Source organism: Pteronotus mesoamericanus, unplaced genomic scaffold (genome assembly GCF_021234165.1).
Source record: "Pteronotus mesoamericanus isolate MK-2021 breed Mesoamerican mustached bat unplaced genomic scaffold, CSHL_Meso_final scaffold_651, whole genome shotgun sequence".
Taxonomy (NCBI): Eukaryota; Metazoa; Chordata; class Mammalia; order Chiroptera; family Mormoopidae; genus Pteronotus; species Pteronotus mesoamericanus.
In genome coordinates this window covers 32,281,308-32,303,920 of record NW_026555325.1, presented here as the reverse complement: position 1 = coordinate 32,303,920, position 22,613 = coordinate 32,281,308, and the positions used below count along the sequence as shown (strand labels likewise).

General features: G+C 35.5%; 1 protein-coding gene across 2 annotated transcripts in view; it reads left to right on the top strand.

Annotated features, from left to right (window-relative positions):
- METTL8 (methyltransferase 8, tRNA N3-cytidine) overlaps window positions 1–22,613 on the top strand; it is a 57,828-nt gene that overhangs the window by 4,379 nt on the left and 30,836 nt on the right. For both annotated transcript variants that reach the window (XM_054562760.1, XM_054562759.1), the window contains exon 2: window positions 16,127–16,281. In XM_054562760.1, coding sequence (XP_054418735.1) covers window positions 16,139–16,281 — 143 coding nt within the window. In that variant the 5' untranslated portion in view covers window positions 16,127–16,138. The remainder of the gene's footprint in view (window positions 1–16,126; window positions 16,282–22,613) is intronic.

The window sequence follows — 22,613 nt, the reverse complement described above, 5'->3', positions numbered from 1 at the left end:
CCATGTCTCTACCCTTCCTATCAGTCTTAATGTGGCTTCTTCTGAAAATCCTTGGTTATAAGACTTCTCTTTAGCTAGTTTTTAGTTGGCTATACAGGATGATTGTTCTGTAATTTAGTTGTAATTCCAGTTTGGTCCTGGGAGAGGGTGAGTGTACCTTTCACCTACTCTGCTGCCGTCTTGGAGCCCTCATAGTATATTTTGATGTCTGGAAGGGAAGCACTTGCCCACCCCCCTTTACCTTCCCCTACCACAACCAGCATCACTCATTTCCCGTCCACTATTTTCCTGGTGCTTCCTGCATTTTATTCTTCGAGAAGAACTTTTAAATTATTTATTCAAGTTTTCCAAAAACACTTTTTGAATTTTGATTGGAACTAGTTTAATTTTATAGATGATTTTGGCGAGAATTTACTTTCTCACAATATTGAATCTTAAACTCCAGAAACCCATATACTGCCTTTCTATCTATTAAAATTATCTTCCATGCCCCTCTGTAGAGTTGTATAGCTTTCTTTATGTCATTCCTGTACATTTCTGGCTAAGTTCGTATCTAGGTATTTCACATTATTTTTTTGTTTCAATCATAAAAGGGATCCTTTCCCCTGTATATTTTCTATTTTTTCTATCTGTATATATATTTTAAACTTTAAATTAAAGAAAACATTTAGCTCATATTTCCAGATAGTTTTGGCTTCTTAAAAAAGAATAAGCAAAAAAGGATACTATCATTTGTGGTAGTACAGTTTGTACTGTGTGAACTTGATTTATGAGGTATGACTGTTTAAGGCTGTTTAAGGAAACAGAACATTCCAGAAGCTATATCTCAATGAATATGATTCTTCCAAGGCAATTATGTTGGGAGTCTGTACATTTATGGCAACAAAAACAACAACCTACCCTAAAGACAGCAAAGGGTATATATCTTAAAGCAAAGAGTTCGCCACCGCTGAGGATATGAAAAAGAATAAGCTTGCTATGAGGACATTATGTGAAAATGGAATTTCAAAGATGTTTTACTATTATTAGAGTAAATAGTAATCTCTTAAGGTGACTTATTTGAAGGAACAACATTTATTTTGATGTATAGATCTAGTTTTTAGTTAAACAACATTACTTTATGGACACACCTTATGTGATCAGGTGGCCAAAGAGGTGGTTGATGGGTAATATGAGTTTGTTGTTGTTGTTGTTGTTGTTGCTGCTGCTGCTTTAAAAGAATCATTTAATCAGATTGTTTTTGTATTAAATAAGATTCAAGTTGCCCCAGGAAGTGTTTCAGCTTTTTAGGAAAATGGAATTTGTCAGCTTTCTAAGACCATTTTAAAGGTGTGTTAACCTAGATGCACAAGAACAATAGACAGGGGAGGCTTAAACTTTTTTCAGTAAAGAAGCTACAGGCCTGGAGCATGGCTACCCACCATGACCTGCCCAGTTAGGAATTTATGATCAAATCACCCTGTGAGGTTACTTTCCATAGAACCCCTTTTTCATCCACATTAAGTTTATTGGTTTGTAGTTTATATAACTTCTCGGAATAAAGTTTATTATGTGTTGGGTAAAGAATATTTATATTCTTTTTTCTTTAGGTGAGGAGCAGGCTCCAGTTCAAACCCCTGTGTGTGCTCTTTCAGGCCTAACCACACACAATTACAAGACTTTTCCTGGAAGGCCTATTGGGAGAAGCTGCCCTCCCCACACCAAAATTGGTACACAGCCAGTGCACTGTAGTTTTCTAGAGGGATTGCAGTCAAGGACCCCCTAGGCAGCCATGTTCATATGTATATCTGCATTCTGATAAAGTTAAATTTTATATCAGGACCCACAAAATGGTGGTTTCCATTGCGGCCTAGCCAGCCTTCACTTTCAGGAAACACCTGTTGAGGAAACCTAACATACACCAATCATAATCCTCCAACTCAGCATTAGCTAGCTTACCTTTTCCTAGGAAATAGGACCTGCTGGCCTTAAAAGGAAATCCCCGTCCTCCTAGCCAACCATGCCCTGGTTTCTTATTGCCTTGTCTAAGGTTCTATAAATTTCTTGCTCTTGCCCCAAATCCCTCAGCAAGAATGCTCTACTGCTTGTGAGGCACTATACTCCCCTGTGGATGAAAAAGGGGTTCTATGGAAAGTAACCTCACAGGGTGATCTGATTATAAATTCCGAATTGGGCAAGTCATGGTAGGTAGTCTTGCCCCAGACCTGTAACTTCTGTAGTGAAAGGTTTTAAGCCAAACCTGCCCAGTGTTCTTGTGCATCTAGATTAATGCAACTTTGAAATATCAGAATACCCCTCCAAGAGGGTATTAACCCTCAAGAGAACACAAAATACTGTTAACTGTCCTGTATTCCAGTCCCGGCCTTGATTCCCACCCATCAACCCACCCCCCACCCAATCACCTACCCTCCTACCCCCTGCTCCTGGTTTACATCATTAGTTTGGCTCATAAAAATTCTCTACAAGGTTGGATATCTCTCCTGTCGACATCCCCAATCCATGGATTGGTTTCCCTTGAGTAAAGGGCATCAAACTTGTTACTCGATTGTTTTAGTTTTGTTATTTGACAATTCCTAGCCCAAATGACTGCATTCAGAGGACTCCTTATTGGTGGCTTCTACATAGACACTTTTCTCTCCTTTGGCTCAGGACCATTCTAATTTTAGCTCTTTCCCTTTCCTCACACCCTGGGCTCCTGGGCAATGGGACAATTTCCTCCATCTGTGCTGCATCCTCTTGATCCTTACCTGGTGCCATTCCACACGGAGAAAGGGAACACTGGTGAGCCCATGCCTCTTTTGGTCTTTTGCTTACACTGTTACAGTAAATAAAAAGATTGATTGTCACTTTCAGTTTGGCTTTTTGTCCTAATTGGCCACTTCAATGCCTGATTGCTCGGCAGTGGGGGATGGGAATAGTGTTTGTTCCTAATTTACTAATTTTTTGTGGTTTTTTCCTTTTTAAGCTTTAAGGAGGTACCCTTTAGGAATGTTTCTGGAATTCACTAAATAATAACTTTGTATTTGTAAAACATTAGGTAGCTTATTATGTTCTTTGTAAGAACTTTGTGACTTGGGAATTATCTCCAATTTACAAATGAGACTGGACAAAGTAAGTGACTTTCCCAAAAATTATCATTAGTAGATAGCCGAGCCAGGATTTGAACCTGAGGCTTATTATATTCAGCACTTGCTATTATACTACCCCCATCTCATTGGTAAATTAGCCTTTCACCTTCTTGAGAAGTTGGGACTACTTAGGGCTGTTTAAGAAGCATAATGAAAGGTTTGATCCTGTGGTATTCATGAAGCCCCATGGAAACTGTAAGAAAAACTAGACTAATGATAACAATAATATCAACTAAAGTTTATTGAGCACTTACCATGCACCCAGCACTATGCTACAAATATGCTACATAGATCACCTCCTATAACCTTCCTATATTTTGAAATAATCTTATTAGCCACGTTTTATTGAGGAAATTGAGATTAACAAAATTAAGTATCACATCAGAGGTTATGTGGTAGCAAGCGGCAAAGCCTGGATTCCACTTAGTCCAAACCCGTTACCTCTTCTCCTGAAATTACTTTCCAAGAAGAAATGAGGTGGTTCTGCCCTTCTTGGGTTATTTCTGCTAATAAGGAGGAATAAGAGTAGAATGCTCTGGAACAGAATCTTCTAATACTGTATTTCTCAATTTGAAAAATGTGTAAACATCTGTTTAAAGAAAAAAAAATTCTCAGATCTGTGGGTTGACTTAAAATTTTTTTAGTATATTATTACGTAAATCCAGATATAAGCTTCTTGTGCATAGAGCTCTTACTCAACTACAAAATCAAAAGAAATAGATGAGATAACCACAAGAGCCAATAAAATTCAAGTCAACAGTATTATAATATTACTGCTGATATTTTACCAAAACTTTGCTCCTCATTATACACAAGGTGTTGACCACCACCTCTCTTTTGATTTCAGCCCATCCATACTATGCTGGGTGCTATGTGTCTTCTCAATTCCCTTACCTCTTTTCTCTATTCAAAGTACTGCAGAATCTTTTACAGTGTGCTGTATACTCAAATGCACCATTTTCATATTATCTCTGTGCTACTTTTTACCAACAAGATCATAAATGCAAATACAGACACTGAAATCAAGTAGCAGTTTACATTTGCTCCTATTGATTTGTTTTAGATTATTATCATAATAAAAACAAAACACAGTTTCAAAATTTGTTGTGGGACCTTAGTTTGACAATCTCTGTTTTAATAGATGTGTCCCGTGGGAGGCTGTTCCTGAAGAGTAAGGGTTGGCAATCTATTATAATGACCTCCAGATTAAAATGAGGTGATTGATGAGAGTCCATGTTTAAGCCTTTGTACAAAATGTTTCTCTTTTATAGGTGTTTTTGCCCTTGTGGTTCTTTCTAACCACACTGCAAAAGCCTCTCATTCAAAGGAGGATTTTCTTCTTAGTGTTACTGTTTTTGTTACTAGGTGACATTGGTTAACAAACTCAGAGGGCCTAATTACTAACCAGGACCTTCTGTCTTCCCTTCTCCTTTCTATTAAACCGAGACTTCAGCCACATCACGTTCATCAACCGCTCCGCCCCCACTCCTATATCGCTCCTTCTCCTTTATATTTTTTATTTCTGGTCAGTTGCGGCTTACTTCCTTAGTTATATTTTCTCTCAATATCGTTATCCTAGATCATAGCTTTCTGTACTACCAGCCTGGCTAGGCCTAATCTAGATAAAACCAAATATTTCCCCCTCTAACTAATCACTGTCGCTGTTAACCTTCATCACCTGGCTGAGGGAGTTTGTCAGGTTTCTCCACTGTAGTTATTTCCCCGCTTTCCATACTGTGCTTTTAGAAGGAAGTCACTGAGCACAGCCCACATGTAAGGAACGAGGGGTTATGCCACACCTCTCGGGGGACGGTGTCTCCATAAAATACATGGAATACTTTTGCATGGGAGATTTGTCTTTTCTCCTCTATTTATTTATTTACTTATTCAAGTAATCATTTATGTTAGTATGAACATATGGATATTTATTTATACTTTGGATTATAATCTGGAACTGCTTTATTTTGTTTCTCAAACCGTTTCAGCCTTGGCTGGTGGGAGCTCTTTCTTTCATTTCTTGTGTGGCTTTCACATATCTTGTCACTGTGGGGATTTGGGTGGGATTTTGCTTTGTTTTTTTTGTTGTTGTTGTTTTAAGCACTTTCCTACTTATTGGCACTATAAAATGCTACAGACACACTTATTTTATATTCCCTATCCCAGTCCTACAATCAGCCATTTCTCCAAGGTGCCCTGGTTCCTTTTAGAGATTGGTGTTAGAAAACAAGATCAGGGTGCTTGGTGTGTTTTTTTGCAATGGGATATGGTTGCTTCTAGGCACTCTCAGCTGGCAGAATAAGGAATATATATTTATACTGGTGAGAACCTTGGTTCCCACCATCTCCTATATATTTCTGAATTGTTCAATTCCAGTACTTGTGTATACTGGTGTCAGAATTGTTGACCTTTTATCAACTGGAATACAGTGCTACTAATAGTTCCTGTGGCCTATAGACTCACAGACTCATTTCTAAAGTTACTTAGCATATTTTTACAAATTATTTTTTATTCTCTGAAAATACCATACATCTTCACACTTCTTTGTTTTTATTTGTGTTAATTTCTTCCCCTAAGATGCCCTGGCTTTTACCCTTACTTTCTTAGAATATTCTTACTCGTTCTCCCAGACCCAGCACAAATGTTGCCCCTACTAAGAAACTCTTCCTACTCATTATCAATAGATTTATTCATTCCTCTGTGCTCTAATATCACCTTATACCTACCTCTGCTATATATGTATAGGACTCTTTGTGTGCATCTCATTTTTTTTCACTTGATCATAAGGTTCTTGATGACAGGAACCAAATGGATTTGTTCCTGGATTCCCAGGACTTAACAGTAATGGTAATTATTTGTTAGAATCCTCTTGGATAAAAATAACAGAAAACCTAATAGTGGCTAAAATATATTAAGGATTTATTTTTCTCACCTAGCAAGAAGTCCAGAGGAAGATGGTTACAGTTCAATGATGCCATTAAGAACCAGGTTCATTTCCTCTGTACACAGAATCACATCTAAGTTCAGGAAAGAGGCAGGTGTGTTAGTACCAGCAAACTATCCTCCAGCCCCTTTCCCTGTAAGCAAAGGCTTTAGCCAGAACATGGTCACATGTCTCCTTCAGCTGCAAGAGTAGTTGAGAAGTGAGTTTTTAGAAGACTAATATTTTGAATAAGAACAAAATGTTGGCGTTAAGCTCCAAGCAATCACAAGTCCACAAGGAAACTAGGGATTTGTTTCCTGTTGGATAAAAGGCCTGAGGACAGACAGACATCTTCAAAATAAGAAGAGGAAAGAGTGATGCCCCCCCACCCCCGCCCCCGCCATGGGAGCAGCGTCTGTCTGTTACAAGTACAAAGCACAGATGCAGCTAAGGAGGACTCTCACATACTCTGGCCTCCCACTCTATAATTATGTATAATTCTATGTGCTCTCTGGAAACTTTCAACGTATTTGTTCTCCTGTAGAAATTGTACCATTCCTATGAATTTTACTTCTCATTCTCTGGCCCTTTTTCAGGCTACCTCGTACCTCCTGTGGTGTGGCAGTCAGAATTTTACCTGATGCTCTATGGTTCAGTTTGCCTTGCTTTTCTTGCCAGTTATAACTACTTATGGTTCTCTAGGATAGAATTTACAAAGTGCTATAACCTCTGCCTACCTAAATTTCACAGTCTTTTGAAATTATGGAAATTGCACTTTTATTTGGAAGTGAAATCTGGACACTTTTATTCCCTAATGTTCTATTTCAAATTATTATATCTAATGTTCATTATGACTTGAATTTTAATAATATTCTATTTTGTGCCAGAGCAGCCTTATTGATACATTAGTCCAAACATAACTGGGTAAATCCTGCATAAGGGTAATGGCATCGTCTCCTCTGACCTAGTAAACAGGGACCTTTGCAATGAATAAGAAAGCAGAAGTTCAATTAAGGGCAGAAAATTCAAATTAATGAGTCCATTAATCTCATCTATGTGAATTTTTACTGGAATTTGTAAGGACTGATAATGCATAAAGTGTGAATGTAACTTAATACCCTTTATAAGCCCACCCAACTTGATTAATACCTCCCAAAGTTTCTGTAGTGCACACAAATGTGAAATGCCAGGTGGATGAGTTAAAACAGATTTCATTCTGGTCCAGCATGATGTTTTTGGAGACAACTTCCAAAGTAATTGGAATAGTATACCCTTCAGATATTTTGAATTGAGGCAGGTTTGAGATGGGTTTACATGAAATCCCTCTTTTTGTGTGAGTACGTGGGAAGGGCACCGTTAAGGGTGGTCATAGAGAGCAAACACTGAGCATGAGATTCCCATTTGGAAACTGCAGGGTGACTGACGTCATAGTGCGATCAAAGTGCTCTGTAAATACTTGCTGTAATTATTGTTGTTGTTCTGTTCTTGCTAATAACCTTTTTTATGCCCCCAAATTATAATCATCCAAAGAAAGATTAAAACAAGATGTATGAGTTGCCTAAACTGCTTGCCTCACAAATGGTCACCCTCGGAGATCACTGAAATTTCCAGGGTTAATTGAAGCTTCAGTTTTCATCACAGTGCATTTGATACTTAAGTGTTTCTTACCTGTTGGCTTTCACTATCCAGCACAATACAACAATAGCATTTTAATTTGCTCTCATTAATGCTAGCCTCTCAGGTAATGTTTATCAAGATGATGCTTGTTCCCTTGAATGAAAACTTTGTACTATCTTCCCAGCTGAGAAGAAAAGCTAAACAGTTACAAAGGTAAAAACATGAATGTCTCACTAATTTATTTCGTTAAAGGATGCTCAGAAACCAGGAAATATCAAAAGGAGGTTAACTTTTAAATGGAGGGCAGGCATTTAGTGTATGATTAACAGCAGTTTTCCCCCCCTGAGATTTCAGTGAGCGAGACAACTGGGAATCCTTCTTGGAGAGCCTTACAAATATTTTTTACTCAGAGCCAGCTAAGTGCTCCAAGGATAATCGTTATAGAATCACACAACCGGCAGTACTATTTGCTCTAGTTCTTTGGTTCTCTGCTGATAGCATTGAGATGTGAGAATGCAATCTTAGGATCAAGCTTTAGTAGCAAGGGAAATGAGCCCTTCTTTGCTTCTACTCCTCAGCTGTGTAAAAGTAGACCAGTTGAAAAGAACTGAGTGTTAAAATGTTACAGTATTTATGTGAGGCAAGAGTGCTTTGCTTGTAGCTTGAGATTTGAGTACTGGAAAGAATAACTGCTCTCCTAAATCCAGGGCCTGGTATCTCTCTGTGATTACTTGCTATTTGATTAAGGCCCAAGAGAAGAAACAGAATTGGGAGGGATGAAGGGAGAGAAGGACTCTGGCCTCCTTAAATCAGTTACAACAAATTAGAAACCCCAGTACAGACTGGAGAATCGGTACTGTGATCCTTCCTGCATGTGTAGTGTACAAAAGTGGAATACAAATGGATTAATTGTTTGTATAGGAATAACAAAGATGTTTAAAAAATAGTGTGTCTCTTCAGTTAGACTGCTAGGGTTCGAACTGGAGCCCCATCAGTTACTAGATGGGGGAATTTACCATGTTACTTCATCCCATGTGGGGTTTTCTTCTGTAATATAGGTATAAAGTATTACCCCTTGCTTGGGAAATAGAAGTTAAATAAGATAATACAGTACATGTAAAGTACTTAGCACAAGGCCTTCCACGTGGTAAACACTTAATTTTTTTTAAAGATTTTATTTGTTTATTTTGTAGAGAGAGGAGTAGGGAGAGAGGAAGAGGGGGAGGGAAACATTAATGTGGGAAAGAAACACCTGGTTGCCTCTCACATGCCCCTCAATGGGGACCTGGCCCGCAGCCCAGGCACGTGCCCGACCAGAAATCAAACCAGTGACCCTTTGGTTCACAGACAGGCACTCAAACCACTGAGCCACCCCAGCAAGGGCATTAAACACTTAAGTTTTTTAAAACTTCAGATTTACATAGAAAATAAGTTGGAATTGGTGCTTTATTTCCTCAAAGATTTTTTTTTCAATTTGTGGAATCCAGTATGGAGTATTTTTTTTTTTAGCTAAAATCATCCTTTTTATTTAAAAAGTACTTGAAACCATTACTCTACAAAAATACAAATTGCAAGTTGTTCAGGCACACTTTTGTGTTTGTGACATGAAATATCCTTGTGTATATAGTTTACCTATTCTGCTTTAGTATGTTATATCTTAGTACGGAAAGACAGATGTGTGAATCATTGTGAAAAGGGCTCCGTTTTAGTGAAAAGCAAAGCATCTAGCCCAAATTTGGAGAGAGGGCAGAGGTTGCTTCCCCACAAGTCATTCTTCTATACCAAGGACTGTTCTGCCACAAACTCAATGTGGTAGTAATGGTGGGCCCAGAAAACTGCTAAATATTAAAGCCATCTTCCCCTTGGCTTATCATACTATATGCAAAACCCAAATCATTTTATATGTGTGTTCTTTCCCTTGCATTCTAAAATAGGCCCGGAGCTGGCAGGAAGTCTGTCAGCTCCTCATGGCATACCTCTGTATACTTGATAGCATAATAAGTGCTATTTATAATGGAATTCTGTCACTCCGGCACTCACATGAGCTTCAGTTCTTCTCTGGATCTATTCCTCAGTGATTGCTTTAGCCAGCTGACTTCATGACTGTGTTTTATCGTTGAGATCTCAGAGAGCCATGGCCCTAAGGTCATTGAGAGGAAGAAAGCAGGAACCTATAGGCCAAGTACAAGAAATACCACATGATTATATGGACTAGAATTTGATATGGCAGAATTAGTTGAAGCTAAGTGAAAAATCAGGACTACAAACCATTTCAGGTGTTGTCAATAGCAAATGAAAAACACCTAACAAGGATTTGTGGAGATTTTTCTTGCCTTCATATTTCTCCGATATGAAGTGGAGTAATTCAATTTAAATATCAGCCTTAGCAATGAAAACACACCAAGACATGCCTAGAAAACTATTACCTGGGTTTCATCCTTTTAGATATCCTCATTTATTCCTGACGAACTCCTGATATTATAAAGAGAAGCACTAAGTGTGTGGTAAATCTGCATTGTAACAATGTGGCCAACATGCAAACATTTTTTTTCCTGTAAATGTACTACTTCTCTAGGTTATGCTGGCTCCATAAAACAAAATTGAGAAGCATTCTCTATTTCCTAAAAGAGGCTGTGTAAGATTGTGTTATTTCTTCCTGAAATATTTGACAGTCATCAGTGAAACTATTGGGCTTGTGGTTGAATTCGTAAGAAGGTTTTATTGTTGTTGTTTTGTTTTGTTTTTATTGTGGTAAAATATACATAAAATTTACCATTTTAATCTTTTTTAAGTGTACAGTTCAGTGACATTCACATTCTTGTGCAAACATCGCAATCACTCATCTCCAGAGCTGCTTCATCTTCCTCAACTAAAGCTCTATACCCATTAAACACTTAACTCCTCATTCTCCTCTCCCCACCAGCCCCTGGCAACCACCATCTGCTTTCTGTCTCTATGAATTTTTCACTTCTCTAGGAATTTCATATAAGAGAAAAGATACAACATTTGTTCTTTTGTGATGGACTTATTTCACTTAGCATAATGTCTTCAAGGCTCATCTATATTGTACCATGTCAAAATTCCCTTTTTTTAAAGGCTGAATAATATCCGTTTTATGTATAAATCATGTTTTGTTTATCCATTCATCTTTCAATGGATACTTGGGTTGCTTTTACCTTTGGTCTATATAAATAATGCTGCTATAAATGTAGTATGCAAATACCTTTTCGAGTCCCCGTTTTCACTTCTTTTGAGTATATATCCCGAAGTAGAATTACTGGATCATATGGTAATTTCACATTTAATATTTTGAGAAATTGCCATTCTCTTTACCATAGCACCTGCACCATTTTATATTCCCACCAGCAATGCACAAAGGTTCTAATTTCTCCACATCCTTGCCAACACTTCTTTTCTTTTTTTTAATAATAGCCCTCCTAATGGGTACAATGTTTGTTATTCTTTCAATTACAAATTTAACTTATTTAATGAATTTAGGGCTATTTAAATTTTTTCTTGGGCTGTTTTGGTATATTGTTATTGGTAAATTGTGTTTTTCAAGGCATTTGTCTCATCTAATAAATGGAATAAAATTGTTTATAATATCTCCTTTGTAGCTTTTCAACACCTATAGGGTCTGTGGTGATGTTTCCTTTCATTCTTGCTATTAGAAATTTGTGTTTTCTGCAACAAAGATATTTGCCAAGGGTCTAGCCAAGGGTTTATTAATTTTTAAAATATTTTCAAAGAACCCACTTTTGACTTGGGTTTTCCCTGTTTTATCCATTTTCTATTTCATTGATTTCTGCTTTTCATTTTTTCCTTCTTTCTACTTACTTTCTATCTAATTTAGTATTTTCTACCTTAAGATTTAAGATGAGATCATTGATTTGAGATCTTACTTCCTTTCTAATAGAAGCATTTAAAACTATGAATTTTCCTCTAAATATTGCTTTGGTTATACCCCATAAATTTTGATTCTTTTTAACCTTGCAAGACTATATATATAAAGAATGAAGATAACTGTATAATTGAATAATATTCTGTGAGAAAATTAATCCAAATTCTTGGGCAATTCTATTGTTGAAAGACGTGATTTGACAGCACTTAACAGCAAAACTCATTCTCACAAGTAAATTTCTGTTTTATTTCTGGTAGTGAACTTGCACAAAATTTCTAAATTTTGATGTTTTAAGATTTCATTATTGTTCAGTTAATATATTTTATAATTTACCTTACCCTTCACTAACTCAAGTAAATCTTTGACTCATTATTAATGTGTTGCTTAATTTCTAAATATTTAGAAATAAGATATCTAGAAAACTATTAAAATTTTTCTAGATAGCTTATTATTTTAAGTTTGGATAAAAAACAAAAATCAACAATATGCTTCTGTGAAAGAAGCACTTTAAATGTAAACACACAAATACATTTTTTAAAAAGATATACCATATACAACGGTACATAAGACAGCTGATGGGTTTATATTAATATTAGACAAAGTGCAATTCAAGAAAATTACTATTGCCAGAGATAAAAAAGGATATTTATTATAAGTAAATTCACTTAAAATATTAACACTTAATATTATTATGGTCAGAAAGCTAAAGATTTTTAAAAAGATTTTATATATTTATTTTTAAAGATTTTATTTATTTATTTTTAGAGAGGAGAAGGGAAGGAGTAAGAAAGGAAGAGAAACATCAGTGTGCAGTTGCCTCTTACATGCCCCCAGCTGGGGACCTGACCCAGAAACCCAGGCATGTGCCCTCACTGAACCAGCGACCCTCTGCTTCACAGTCCAGAGCTCAATCCACTGAGCCACACCAGCCAGGGCTCTGTATGATTTTAATACTTTGAATTTTATTGAGATATGTTTTATAGCCTAAGCTATATAGTCTACCTTGGTGAGTGTCCATGTTCACTTGAAAAGAATATGTATTCTGCTGTCATTAGAGATACAGTGTTCTTTCTTTTTTTAAAATTATGTTTATTCTATTACAATTGTCTCAATTTTTTCCCCTTTGCACTCCTCCTTTTTGTTTTTTAAGATTTTATTTATTTACTTCTTAGAGGAGAAGGAAGGGAGAAAGATAGAGAAAGATCAGTGTGCAAGAGATACATCAATTGGTTGCCTCTCACACATCCCCAGCTTGGGAACCTGGCCTGCAACCCCGGCATGTGCCCTTCCTGGGAATTGAACCTTCAACCTTTTGGTTCTCAGGCTGGCACTCAATCCATTGAGCCACACCAGCCAGGACAGAGATGTAGTGTTCTTTCCATAAGTGTCATTTAAGTTGCTAATGTTCAAATCTTTTATATCTTTATTGATTTTTGTTGACATTTACTGATTGCCGAGAGAGGAATATTAAAATCTCCAAGCAGTATTATGAATTTGTTAATTTCTTCTTTTAAAAAGTTCTATTTGTGCTTCATGGATTTTAAAGCTTTGTTATTATGTACATGCATATTTAGGATTAGTATGTCTTGACATTGGCCCATCATTATTAAATGTCCCATTTTAGCTCTGTAATTGTCTTTTTTAAAAATCTATTTTGTCTATTAATACAGTTCCACCAGTATTTTTCATACATTATTTGCATGATATCCCTTTTTAAAATGTTCATCTATTTGTATCTTTATATTTAAAGTGCTTCTCTTATAGACAACATATAGTTGGGTCTTGCTTTTTTATGCATATTGAAAATGTGTCTTTTAATTGGAGACCATTTACATTGAATGTAATTATTGATATGGTTGGGTTTAAATATGCCATCTTGGTATTTGGTTACTAATTGTCCCATCTGTTTTTCTTCTGTCCTTCCTTTCCTGCCTTCTTTTGGGTGAATGGAATATTTTGAACAGTACCTCTTTGTGTTATTTCACATAAAAATACTACTTACCCATTCAACTTCATTTTGCAGTAATATCTTAGTTAAACCTGTATTCAAATTAGGGTATGCCAAAAGACGGTTAAGAGGGTACATAAAGAGAGTGGGACACTCTGGTAGCAGAAACCAACTTTCTCCACCAGAATTCTGGCTAACCCTGCCCTTCTTTTCCCATCACAAAATATTACCACCATGGCCTGGTAAATATTATGCTACCATGATAGCCATAACATGAAGCAAATATTTCTTAATCACTATGGTCAATATAACTGGATAGCTGCCAGTATACTCTTCTGCCTCTTCCTTTTTCCATACTGTAAAGAGCGTAGGAGCCACCCTGGACAATGTGAAGTAACCTCTTTTCCATTAAATTTATGTCAGACAAGAATCATTTTTTTGTGTGTGTAACCAGTCAAATAATTCATGAGCAGTTTGATGACACCCTTCAGAGCTTGCAATTTACTTGAGAAGGTGTCTATGTAATTGTACTATGTATTTGTATTATATTTATTATATGAACTTGTATATTTATATAATAAAAAAGATAAAGAGTAGTGCAAGGCTGTGACATTTACAAATAATAAAATAGATAAAGATGCTTATGTAGTTAATTAGAAAAACAGCTGCCTAAGCAAGACAAATTGTCACATATTTAGGTCCTGGCTACACTATACTCTCTGTACAGGCTGGCAGCCTGCAAGGCACACACGTCTCTGATACCTTCCTGAACTGCCTGCCTCATATCCAGCCTGGTTAGGAATTTTTGTCTCCAACTGTCTATAGAGATTCTTCATAATTTATAGTAAGTGAAACTCATATATACTTTTCTCCCTCTTCCTCCTCTTTTATATGTAGATATGGAAAAACATCCTATGATTATTTGAAGAATTGAAATTTCATTTTGATTTGACTTTCCTGGGTGGAATACGTTTACATCATTTTACATTTTTGAGCATGAATTACCTCTCTTTCTAGGTGTAATCAGTGTCTACTTTTCAACATACAGAAGATTTTATGAGTAGTGTTCAGTGCAAAAAGAGAGCTCTAAAAACAACTGTGCAAGTAAGGTTTTGTTAGTCTTACGTGGCATACTGGCAGGAGAAAAGAACAAAGGCACATCAGAGGAAAGGTAGTGGTAGGCGGAACATTTAACTTCATTCGCTTCCGCCAAAAAGCTTGTGTTCAGTGGAAAAGGAAAAACAAACAAGAAACAGGAGATTAGCGCTAGCAATTGAATGTTTCATTTCTCATCATTGTTAGTCACATTTAGAACCATTACAGTCTTTTTGGTGTGTATAACTAAGCCTATTTTTTTTCCAAAAGGAATATCTTGAGTTTTATGTACAAAAATACAAGATGTTTTTGACATTCTGCAGTTCATTTTTGAATTCATGGTCTTAAAACCCATTGACTTTCAATAAGGTGGTAAAGGGTATACAATACATGTCATTTTTATGCCTAATAGCACCTTGGGTAGTCTCTAATGTGTATTATGTACACACACCTCAGAGCATCTGTTTCTATCTGACAGCTTACAGCATTAGGCTGAATGTTGTGATGCACAACTGAATGGGAGTGAAGTGCTGAGCAGTATTACAATGGATACTTACCAGAAAAAGTACACTCTGTAGAGCTTCTTTTTGATACTTTTCCATAAACACTTTAAACTGACATATTTGCCAATACATAATTAAGATGACATACTATTTAAATGTTTATTCTTCCAGAAATGGGGATGGATTTGGCTAGTCAACTAATGAGCTAGAATTAAAGCAGGTGTTTTGTACAGGGAAAGCTATTTTGCAAATGTATTACTGACTGTTCTTCAAAGTATATGTATACAGGGTTGTTAGAGTTAAGAATTGCTGAGATCATATCTTAATACAGTACTTCCTTAAATTTTTGAATATTTTTTATAGTATTTAGCTCAGCCCAGGGAATGAGACAATAGGTTTATTTACTTATTCTGCTACTAAGGGTTTTGGTCTAGTGGTCACAAAATATCCCCTAGAAACATGTTTTCCTAGAATTCCAAAACAAAAATAATAAAATTACTTAAGAAAACTTTTTAATACACAAATCCAGATTCTAGGCTTACATTCTTTGGCCATATACTAATTTTAAATAAGCAAATACCAAACAAAGCACAGTTGGTTAGGCTGTGGCTTATAAAGAATAACAGCCAGGGCCCTGGCTGGGTAGCTCATTTGGTTAGAGTGTCAACCCAACATTTCAAGGTTGCAGGTTTGATCCCCAGTCAGGGCACAGACAAGAATCAACCAATGAATGCATCAATAAGTGGAACAACAAATCTGTCTGTCTCTCTTCCCCTCTCAAATCAAAATTTTTTTCAAATGCCAGACAATGTCACACACTCTAAATAGTCTTTTTCCTTCTCGTAGTCTGAAAATACTTGAGGAGAGAAGTTATCATGCCCATCTTTCATTTAAAAGTACTTAGTTTTCATGTCTTTCTTCAGGTGGTAAACCTACTGGACTAGTTTTTGGCTGTAAGGTAAACAATACGCTGCTTAATCTATATTGACTAATTAACTGTTTGTAATTTTTTAGGTACTGATTAGGATGAATGGGATTTGGAGAAATTCTATTTCCTGTCTAAGGATAAGAAAGGTGCCTCGCAGATACCAAACTGGTTATCACCCAGCGGTCCCTCTGGGATCAAGGATTTTAACCGACCCAGCTAAAGTTTTTGAGCACAACATGTGGTGAGTGATCTTCTTAGGTCTGATATTATGTATGTATATTAAACATCACCAATGGTATTATTTTTATTTAGTGCCAAGAAAGGATTTGTAATGCAGATCACTTACGTGGTTGAGGCAAACTGATCCTAACCTAAGAGTTGCCAATTCTAATTTCTTTGCAAATGGAATTGGGAAAGTTAAACTTTTCAAGTGCTTTCCTTAGCTTTGTGGTCCTTGCAGGCCCTCCCTGCTCACCCCTGATTTTGATTTGCTAGTGTGTTGCTCTGGGCCTCTTTTCTGTGTAGAATCCTCTTCCTGCCCCCAAGGCCCTTCTTCTCTACAAGTACTTGTGAATCAGCAAATGTGTAATCAGTACTTGTTGCTCACTAAATACCAGGAAGAACCTATATCGGTGTGACGCTAGTCCATCCTTTCAGGAAATTCACCCTCTATGGGGGAAGATAGATATTTATAGGAAACTTTGATAATTAGCAATACAAGACAGCAAATTGTAAGGGCCCAGCATGTTCTTATAAAGCATATAGGCATATGCCTTGTAAGAACAATGCAACAATGCAAAATCACTTCTGTTTTGGCGTAGTGAGGAAGATTACTTTTTTCTTTTTTAATTTCAGCTCTCTTGAAGTATAATTGACATATAAAGGAAGATTTCTTGCCCTGGCCAGTGGCTCAGTTGGTTGGAGGTATACCAGAAGGTAGTGGGTTCGATTCCCAATCAGGGTATCTACTAGGTTGTGGGTTCGATCTCCAGTCAGGGCGCATATGGGAGGCGACCAGTCAATATCTCCACCACCCCCAAATCAATAAACATATCCTTGAATGAGGATTTAAAAAAATAAATAATATTATGGGTTTTTTTTTTGTTTTGTTGTGTTTTTTAAGGAAACTACCCAAAGCCCAAGGACACATACTAACTAGGTAAATGAAACCTAGCTTAGGACTTAATGAATCTCAAAAAAATAAAGGAAAAAGAAGCAGACCCTCATAAAGACTGGCCACCACCCAGCAGAGTTTTCCCCTCTCCCTGCCACCTTGACATTCTCAGGTTACTGAAAACTGGAAAAAATATACTCAGCCTTTAAACTGGAGCTTACAGGGAAAGATAAACAGGTCTGTGAGTAAGGTTGAGTATCAAGATAATTTATCTGTAGAATAATAGAATGAAAAGAAAGAAGGCGGAAAGAACATATCATGCATTATGAGTTAGTTTTTTCCAATATATTATGTATAGGGAATCATAGAATATGTACTCCCTTTTTTGTCTGGCCTTTTTCACTAGCACAATTATTTTCAGATTTACCATGTTATATGTATCAATAATTTGTTCTCTTTTTTTGCATTTTTTGAGATATAATTGACATATAACATTATATTAGTTTCAGGTATATAACATAATGATTCAATATTTGTATATATTGCAAAATGATCACTGCAATGTCTAGTTAACATTCATTACACAGTTAAAAATTTTTTTCTTTTGATGAGAACTTTTAAGATCTACTCTTTTAGCAACTTTCAAATATACAATACGGACTATTAACTATACTTACCATGCTGTATGTTACATCCCCAGTATAGCTTGTTCATATTTATTATTGATAAAAAACTCATAATCAGTATATATAAGAAGCTCTCAAAATCTAATAACAAAACCAATAAAAATGGGCAAAGTATTTGAACAGATACTTTACCAGGAAGTTACATAGATGGTAAATAAGTACATGAAAAGATGCTCAACAACATTGATCATTACAAAGTTCAAATTAAAGTCATAGTGAAATACTGCTACATACCTATTAGAACAGCTAAAATTCAAAATACTGACCATACCAAACATTGATGAGGGTGTAGAGGAACTGAAACTTTCACACACTGCTGGTAGGAATATAAAATGGGAAAACTACTTTGGAAAACAACTTGGCAGTTTCTTTAAAAAATTAAACATACAAGTATTTATTATCTTGAGTGTGGTAATGGTTTCATGAGTATCTACATATATCAAAACTTACACAACTGTGCATTTTAATATGTGAAATTTACAGTATGTCAATGATGCCTCAGTAAAGCCATTAAATATATGGTTACATCCATACATTGGAAAATAATGTAGCAGTTAATAGAAATGAGATCTATGTGTACTATGACTATGACAATTCAAATGATTTTCTGCTGCCATACATCAAGGTTAACATTTAAGTAGTTGCTTTATTGTTAAAAAAAATATGAAGACCTTTTGTTATATGGATAAATGGGGCACGGATAGGAAGTACATGTGAGCATATGGGAAAATATACAACAACAAAGGAAATATAAAATAAACAATACACTACCTTTTGAGAGAGAGAATTTAAGTAACACTAAATACTGGTAGCATTGTAAATTAATACAGTCTGTTTGGTTATCTTTTTTGTTTGTTTGGTCTCGTCTCATCTGTTCTTTTCTTTTTCCACTGGCTTTTTAGCTATACTATGTTTACTTTATTTTTTAGATGTTATTCTATAGCTTAAATAGTTTAAAACATTTTGGTGTCAAGACCCTACGCTCTTAAATCACTGAGGACCCCAAAGACCTTTTATTTATGTGGATTATATCTATTGATAGGTTCCATATTACAAATTAAAACTGAAACATTAAAAGTATTTATTAATCCACTTTAAAACAGCAATAAACCCATTACATGTTAACATAAATCACATATTTTAATGAAAATATCTGTTCACAAAAATATAGTACAAAGAGTGGCATTGTTTTAAATATTTGCAAGTCTCTTTAATGTCTAGGTTAATAGAAAAGCTGGATTCTCCTATCTGCTTCTTCATTCAATATGTTGTGATATGTTGTTTAGGTTGAATTATGTGAAGAAAATTTGTCCTCACACAGATATGTACTTGGGAAAGAAGGGAGTTTTTTAAAAACCTTTTAAGGTATTTGTAGGTATTTTTCTTGATATTATACTATCAATATTTCATATTGTAACTAAGAAACTACCACTAAATCCACTAAGATATGATAGTTTCGTAGTTACAATATGAATGTAAAACCATATCCCAAAAAACATATTAATGAACTTTTGGTACTGTGCTATATTATAATCCACTGGCACACCATGCACTTTGAGAGTATTTTTTACCTATGCACCTTTTTATAACATCATGCATGAATAATTTGGAAAAGTTTGGTTCTATGTTTATGTAGGTCTTCCAAATGCTGACAATTTCATTATGCGATATTTAAAAATTGCATTTGTTAATATCATCACTCTTCTCATCATGAAAGGACCCGAAGTATTGGGACACTCGCAAACTTATGGTTGTGGATATAACTTTTCCAAAATTCTAATTTTTGCTCAAAAGCATACAATTTATTTTTAGCAACAAATCATGTCACATGTTTTTCTTAAATAGGTTCATTTCATTTACTTTTAAGATTGCCAGATACCCTCATCTGAATAACTATAGTTTGTCTACAGTTGCTCTTTCAAGTAAAAATAGAATTCCATGAAAAAAATGCAGATAGTTTAGTTCACAATGCAAACATTTGTGCAAGTGATTTTCTACAAGTCAGTCATCCTACTTCAGTATGCAGCAGAAATACTTTATGTTGCTTCCCATTTTGTCACAAAGCATATTAAAAATATATGTACCCAAGGGTCAGTATTTTATAAAATAATTTTTACTGCTTTATCAAGCACACTCTTCAATGAATTGATTTTTTTTAAACAAAAGTTAGTGTATTCTCTACTACCCAATGGATGGTGGTGTAGAATATAATGACCACTAGTGCCTCTACCTTTTTTCATACAAAGGTAGTTGCAGTTTTATTCACCATTGTTTTCATACCATCGGTCTAAATGTCAACGCAATGAAAAAGGCAAATACCATTATTATTATGGAAATGGTGTTGACTTACTGGACCACCTAAAAGGGAGGACCACATTTTGAGAACCACAGTTCTAGAGATTACAGTGTACTGCTTCCTCAATTTACACAGTCTTAGAATTAATATTGTACCACATAATATAAAATGTAACAACCTTACAATATGATTCTGTTTACCCATTCAATTATATTGTTTCCATATAATTTACTTCTGTATATGTTATAAATTCAAAAATTCATTGTTATTATTCTTGCTATTTATAGTTAATAATTTTTTAAGAAATTAAGAAAGAATAAAAAACAATTGCCCTTTGTAATTACCCACATATTTATGTCGCTCCCAGTATCTTTATTCTATCGTGTAGATCCGAGTCTCCATCCGGTGTCATTTTCCTTACCCTGAAGTCTTTCTTTAACATTTTTTGTAGTATAAATCCTGCTAGTAACAAATTCTCTCAAGTTTTGCTTATCTGAAAATATCTTTATTCTAAAATTTTTAAAGATATTTTCATTGCATGTAGATTCTAGATTAACAGATATTTTTTTCTTTCAACACTTTAAAGATATCATTTCTTTCTGTCCTGGCCTCCATTGTTTCTCTTGAGAAGTCAGCTGTTGTTTGCATTGCTTTTTCCCTGTATATAATAGCTGCTTTTAAGATTTGACTTTATCTTTGGTGTTCAGCAATGTTCTGTGTATTTATCTTGCCCAGGGTTTGCTGTGATTCCTGGACTAATATTTGCCTTTAAAAAAATTTTTTGGATAAATTTTAGGCAGTATTTCTTCAGGTTTTTTCCTTATTCATGGCTTCTCAATTTATAGCTCTTCAATTTATGTGTTTCTTAGACCAATTTGTATTATCCCATAGGTTACCAAGATTTGTACTTTATTTTCCTCTCTCTGTTCTTCACTTTGAACAATTTATACACCTTTAAGTTTTTAAGTTTGCTGACCCTTTTTTTTCTGTGGTATCTAGTAGCTGTTAAGCCAACCCAATTAATTTTTAATTTATAATTGCATATGGGTTAGTTCTGGAATTTTTTTCCTAATTGCTTCCATTTCTTTGCTGAGGTGTCCCCATCTATTTATTCAATCTGTCCATTACTTCTTTTAAATCTTTGAACATATTCTGAAAGCTGTTTTAAAGTCCTTGTATACTAATTCCAACATTTCGGTTTTCTCTACATCTGCATTTACTGCCTTTTCTGTTGACAAAGATCGCACTTTTCTGCCTCTTCACATGCTTGGAGTTTTGATAGTAGTGTGGTCATTATAGCTGATATCTTGTATGAATCTGGATTATGTTGTCTTCCTTTACGTTTGAGGTGTTTTCTGGCAAGTGATTAAAGTACTGCCAAATCTTGGTGAGGTCATATTTATTTTGAGTTATTGCTAGGACACTGTTGTTAGGTATTGTTAGGATGCTATTTTGGTATCGTCCTGAATATAGTATGGCTCTTATTCCTATGGCGTGGCCTTTTGGGGTCTTAGCTGCATACCCGAGGTATTCAGAAAGGCCTTTCCATTCTGCCTTAGCCAGAACTCCGTATCTCCAAGCATTGCACTGCCTGTGTCAGTGAGCTCTCTTCACCATCACCCCAGAGTCCTCTCCATTGGCCCAGTGGAGTCTGTCCTGTGCGTGAACAGCCACCACTAACTAAAAACACTAGGAGAACTCTTGCAGGCTTTAAGGGTCTTCTACTCTGTCCAGCTTGCTCTTCTTCAGTATTCTGCTGTACAAAGTCTCACCACCATCTCCAGTCACAAAACTGCCACTCTGTGAGACAGCTGCTCTCGGCTTGGACTCCTCCTCTGCACCACAGTCTACAATGTGTCCAGGCAGAAAACCAGGATGAATGTGAAGACGGACCTTTGGTGTTTCTCTTTCCTTAAGTATCACAACCCTACACTGTCTGAAATGTAGTCCAGTGCCTAAAAACAGGTACTTTATGTATTTTATCCAGTCTTACCATTGTTGGTGGCAGGAGGGTAAGCTCATCGCCAGGTATGCTGTCAGGGCCTAAATCACAAGTCCTATACAGAAGTTTTAAATCATAATTATGAAGATTTTGTAGCTATGTAGAAACATGTGTGTTTGTATATACACAAATAGAGGAAGGGAACTTGAAAAATTAATTTATTAGCATATCTAAATGACAGTCAAGACTTTATATTCAAATTTTTTTGTTATTAAAACTATATAATAAATATAAATTTACTATGGAATTAAGGGTTATTGAAATAGTTTTAAGCTAAAACTAATAACTTCTATGTCTTCTTTTACCTAATATTTTATTTTTAATTCACTAGTCACCTAACACATTTGTTAAAGTTGTCATTAAATTTTGATGTATAATGAAACTTTCACATACACAATAAATGACAAAAACAGAAAACCATTCTGTCCATACAGCTTACACTGGGTGACTGTTTTACTTCTGATTGTTAAAATTA